General features: G+C 32.2%; 1 protein-coding gene and 1 long non-coding RNA gene across 6 annotated transcripts in view; one reads left to right on the plus strand and one right to left on the minus strand.

The window, feature by feature from the left end:
* LOC115033808 overlaps positions 1 to 5,245 on the minus strand; it is a 17,076-nt gene extending 11,831 nt beyond the window's left edge. The window contains exons 1-2 of the long non-coding RNA XR_003839115.1: positions 5,061 to 5,245; positions 3,055 to 3,058 (exon numbers count right to left, since the gene is read on the minus strand). This is a non-coding gene — a long non-coding RNA (uncharacterized LOC115033808). The remainder of the gene's footprint in view (positions 1 to 3,054; positions 3,059 to 5,060) is intronic.
* Cact (cactus) overlaps positions 1 to 6,096 on the plus strand; it is a 31,124-nt gene that overhangs the window by 17,957 nt on the left and 7,071 nt on the right. For 3 of the 5 annotated variants that reach the window (XM_016801199.2, XM_008180849.3, XM_016801198.2), the window contains exon 2: positions 4,496 to 4,820. In XM_016801199.2, the coding sequence (XP_016656688.1) occupies positions 4,564 to 4,820 (257 nt within the window). In that variant the 5' untranslated portion in view covers positions 4,496 to 4,563. 5 annotated transcript variants of the gene reach the window in all.

The following is a 6,096-nucleotide window of genomic DNA, read 5'->3' on the forward strand; positions in this document are numbered from 1 at the left end:
TTTTACGGTGATAATATAATACACAAACATTTAGTTTGATACTCAACAGTAAAAACATAATACTTGATATATCAAATACAATAATATACCTATATACAAATCAACAACTCAATACTACTTAATTATTTAATATGGTATTTGATAATTACCAAAAATACTGTACAACCGTCAATGATGGGAAAGTTCTTTCTAAAAATTAATTAGTTCAAGTTCAAGTTCAAGACATTAAATATGAACTAGTTCAAATTCTAGTTCATAGTTTTTAGAATGAACTAGTTCAAGTTCTAGTTCATCTATGTGTAAATACATGCAACTGCCGACTATACGTCGAAACCGGCGATTTTTATTAGTAATTGAAAATAATAATTATAAAGTAGTGGTTAAAATAATGTTGAGTAATAAACGAAAACAAAATCATAATTAAAATTAATTTTGATTGCGTAATACAGATAGTTTTATGTTTTTCCAATCACCCTGACACCCTGTATTCTGTGGAACAAACTGTAGATATACAGCATACAATAATTTGTATGAACATGTCTTGGGAATGTTATTTATAATACTTTATTGTATTATGTCAAGTTACAACAGAATTATAATAATATACCAACTATTCTTATCGGCGATCAACGGCACGGCGTTGTGATTTCAGGGCAAAAATAAATATCCAAACTAAAAATAAACAAAATTAAAAACAAATTATATCTTTTGATTCTTGAGAAGGAACCTGATCGGCTACAAAACATTTCAAAACGTTATCCTATCGCCTGTTCTATAAGAATTAAATTGTCAGTGAACGAAACCAAAACGTTCAAAATCATAACTAATAAGAACTTAGTTCACGTTCAAGTTCATTTCTTGAAAATCGAACTCGTTCATATCAAGCTCACACAATTTGAACGCGTTCTTATGAACTCGTTCTTTCCCATCGCTGACAACCGGTAATATCGTAGATACCGGTATCAAAGTTTGAAATAGCACTACCCCAATCTGTAATTACTATTTAGTCATGATCAACTTTATGTTGCCATGTCCCAGAGTTAGATATTTTGAAAAATTAAAAATACAAATAATACCAACAACAAAAGAGATACATTGAATATAGTTTATAAAGAAATTCTATAATAGTAATAAAACACAAATTCATTGAAATTTTCATTTGTTTCTGTTTTTTTGTTTTGGATCAAATATTTGCAGTTTACCTGTATGAAAATGTCTTGCGTACCTATATCTATAAAATTTTAAGTTTTTCCTAAACATTAATGGCACACTAATATAACGATTTAAACATTTCTTATATTTATTTATACATATATAATTATTCAACAATCTTGATTTTAACTGTAGTCCGGCAGAGATGGGTAATTCAGCTAGTAACAATATTAATAACAAAACTTTCAATCTGGTCTGTGACCGTCTGTCATTTTAATACTGCTGCCCTAAGGACTTTTATGGTTTGCCGTCTTACTCATATATTCAATAGGTATTACACACGGTCGAATTCTTAAATGTAATTCAAAGGGATAAGGATTTTTGTAATGATGGAATTTATATTTTATAACAATTATTTTATTATTGTTATTATTACACTTCTGGTCGCCATACATTTTGTGTATAGAGAAAAAGAGGATGGATATATTTTTAATGTGGTCCAACTGCATCAAACTTAACGCATTGTAAATATTTTTTGTTTTTGTTGAGTTAAGTCCGGCTACTATGGACATTGCCTATTAGCCATGACAAATTATATTTAATTTGTCATGCCATTATTCATTAGCTGTTTTTGTTTGTAGTGGGGAAGAGCGGTTGTGGTTGGAACACGTTTGTATGTGTGGCAAGGATTTATTGCTTAAAATCTCGGGCGGTCACCCATCCGGGAGCTAGCAACACCGGCCGATACGTACACTCCGAGCGTTTCCGCAGTTGAGTGTACGGTCCGCGCCACACTCCGCCTTTGCATTGTGCCATACTGCCATTGTATAATTTTATTATTATAATTTATATTGTTATTTATGTTGCAAGTTTGTTGTCTGCTGTAAACTGTAAACAGTCAACATTTTACAACCGTAGTGGCGTGGTATATTATGCTACAATAACTTCTGTGAGCAATGAGTATGAAACTCTGAAGTTCGCGCCAGTTCCATTCACTTTCGTATTTCTGTTATAGATGTTATATAATGGATATTGGATAGGCAATTTATGATTATCATATGGGAACGAACATGCAATTATAGAGGTCTTATCACAAATAAATGTATGTATATTATCCACGATTAAAGATATAATATCTTTAATTGTGATATTATCGTATAATATTATATTGTTCTGTGATATTATTGTATATATTATGATAAGACCTCTGCTAGAATGAGAGGTATTGATAAATAGTCTTTCTCTCTTCCCGATTCCGGCACGCTTTCCTCTATATTGTAATTATATCTATGAGTATGACCTATCCATTTTTTAATTTCCATGATTTCTGTTACTCACAAACCTACAACTCACAAGTAGCCGGTCGCCAGTGCGTCCCTCCATCATATTATAATATTCTACGGCCGAAGGCCGACATAAGTCATATAATATACTCTACAAGGCGTAACAGAAATGCTACTTAAACGTATGAAAAAAATTGTAAAAATTATATAATTAGTAAATAATTTAAGAAATATACTCTTGTCAACAAATCTGAAGAAATTGACTTTGATAAATGTTTTTACTATCAAAACTGTTCTTATAATCAGATTCAAAAATTGGCTATTTTGAATATTATATTGTCCAAAAAAATTTAAATCAAATTTTAAGTGTTAAAATTAAAAATAATTTTTCGTATAATACCTATACGTGTAGCTTGTGTAATTCATTTTTCAATGACCTACCACCCCTTGATTACTTAATATAATACTTATTATTGAAGTCATTATTCTTATTAAATATCATACCTATTCAGATGAAGTTAGTCTTGCACTTTAATTTCACACTAAATCCAGTACTTACCCACCTAACTACCACTTTAAAATTGATCGGGCAACTGCTCTTCAAAATCACGGTTAACACGCCTCTGTGTAGCGAAAGTGACAATGAATTATATATAAAAAAAAAATTTCAATATTGATTAGAACAAAAGTTTGTTCTATCTGTTGCACCCTGTATAATAGGCATCGCGTGCCGTAGCAGCTGCAGGCTGCAGGTTGATACTTGGTATACAGTCACGATTTAAGTTATCTCGTAAGTAAATCGTGTATACAGCATAGACCTTATACTACTAGACGGAACATCCAGACGGCATGCGGGTGGGTGGTGCGGTCTACGCTACAGTGATATATATATATTATATACAGTAATATACAGAGTATTGTATGCATCTAATGCGCATGTGCGGTGTACGGTGTACTACCTTGATCAGCGCCGTCACGCTTGGACACCGGAACTACTACCACGTGCCGTCTATTAGTATAAGGTCTATGGTATACAGTCTGTGTTGGTACCTCAGATAATATACTACTATACCATTATATATACATATTCTGTGGTTGGTATCAACATCACCACGACCGCATTAACAGTCGTTGTCGAATGTCGATTCCCGTATTTTCGAGCGGTGATAATAATAATATCGTACCCACATAAATACATAATAATATTATTATTTACCAATTTACCATTACCATAATAATAATAATAATATAATATACGCATAGGTATTCCGTCGTCGTTTTCTGTTCGCAGTGTTCGGTGTTCCCGGGCAGACAGTCCCGACTTCACACGACGACGGGCTCGGTAGTAGTTGGCACGCTATGCACTGTTTTTTAGCTATATTATTATATTCTTATTCTATGCTATAGACTATTGTAACGAATGCAGTAGCAGTTGTGCACTTGTGCGCCGCTCGTGTCCGTCGTCGTCGTCGTAGTGAGAGTGAATAAGTGTGGGATACTGACATGTATTTTTTGTCATAGCATTGAAGCAATAAAGTCTACGAATTCATACAGTCTTAAATTGTTATTATCTATCGTTAGTTTTTTCACCTAAATGTTTTCCGTGCGTGCGGCATGATCGTATTATAGTCTTCCGTTCGTTTACAAACAATAATTTTTATCATCGTTCTAGTCCATTTGTGTTTATTTGTGTTCTGTATTGTTGAAAAATCCGTTTTGATTTTATTTTTTAATTAGTTTTACTTTTAATTCGTTTTCTTTTTTAATTAGTTTTTATTGCCGTGTGTTTCCGATCGTGTTTTATTTTTGAACCCATGACTTCAGGCGCTCTTCGTTTAATCAGTAGTACTCCAAACTCCAAAGTACAACTACTACTCACTTCTCTACAGCGATAAAATATTATAATTGATAATTATTAAACTGTTCTCTACCCAATTTCTTCAGTAATAATATACGTCATCGTCGTGAATAGATTTTTTTCTCTCAAACGCACTTTTTATTGACATTAGTACCTATGTGGTCTAAGAGCAACGCAGACAAACTAAAAATGGAACTTTCAGGCAATCGGGAAAAACAACTCCAGTCCATTAAAAGTGAGAAGGTTGCCGAAGACAATGGCAACATAAAAATGGATTCTGGATTCTTGTCTGGTGCCAATTTGTCTTCTGAAATTATATCATCCCAATGCTATATTGAAGACGATATCAAGCACGAGGAGCTCCTCAACGAAAAACAGCAGAAGGAAACATCAAACACAACCTTGGACAGCGGCTTGGTAACGGACGACTTAAATGAAGTCTTGAGAGAAATGAATATTGACCAGAAAAAACCCTTTCCCAAAAATGTATGGCCATTTTATTTTCAACAGAATGACGATGGTGACACGTATGTACCTAAATATTTTATATTTATACACCTGCTTAATCTTTACCTAAAACCATTTTGATGTTATCAAATTTGAGCCAAATATATTCATAATCTCTCAGCCAATAATAATAATATCCTTGGTTATACTATTGATTATATATTACCGAGTATATTACTATCAAGTATCGACTGTAGGTAGGTAATTCAAATCCCAGAGTCTTATAATAGATACTTATTTGGTTACCCATTAATATTTACAACTTATTTTTTAAATCTACCTAACTTGAGTATCTCGACAATTAGATATTTGGATGTGTATGGTAAGAAAATCCACATATAAGTAAAAGGCCTCAAAACGCCTGAAATTTTAAATACTATTAATTATTTAGTTACTATAATTAAGCAAGCATTTAAAAAAATGTCTACAGGTATAATATAGGTACCTAGAGAATTAACATTATTAAATATTACTACGAAGATTATTAGTAGGTATATTACATTATTGTAGTGGCACCAAATTTTATATTGTGTTTAAAAAAATTATGATGGTACCTTATGATATAGATTATAGGTAGATTATAGCGAGGGGTAAATACCTGACAGAAAGTTTGTACACCAGATTACTGATTTCAATGATTATACCGAGATTATACCTATGATTACCCATGAATACCCATGATTACCATTACCTTATGTACACTGATTACCCCCAAGATGTTTACCCCTCGGATTATAGGTATTAAATGGGTGGGCATGTATTTTAATGAAATCCACTTACTACTCTTTTTTATTAGGTCTTACCATATTTTTAAGATGTCTGCGCCATTACTATGTGTATGAATCATGAATCGCCTAAAAATCTATAAAAATCTAAGTTAATTTTGGAATCTAAATAAATACTTGTATACCAGCCTTATAGTGTAACTTTTTTTATTATTATTATTTGATGATAGTGCTCAGGATAAGTTAATACCTGTTGTGGCAGTTCATCTGGTCTTATGCATCGTTTATTGTAAACATCAAAACAATTTACAATATTGTACTAAAAAATAATCTGTTAAAATTATAAATGTGACCCTAATCTCCCTAATAAATTGTGACCTTTAGACTACAATCAAACTCTTAAGAGGACAGGATACTCGCATGTGTTGTTTCCGTCTTACAAGTGCGTAACATACCAAATTTTATGCTCAGCAGAACAAGTATAGCTCCGCTAATTTAAAAATTAGAGTGAATTGACCTCTTATAAAATCTAAAGGTAAGATTATTATCTAGGCTTTCTCCTCCGTCAAAC

The sequence above is a fragment of the Acyrthosiphon pisum genome, chromosome A1, assembly GCF_005508785.2.
Source record: "Acyrthosiphon pisum isolate AL4f chromosome A1, pea_aphid_22Mar2018_4r6ur, whole genome shotgun sequence".
NCBI lineage: Eukaryota > Metazoa > Arthropoda > Insecta > Hemiptera > Aphididae > Acyrthosiphon > Acyrthosiphon pisum.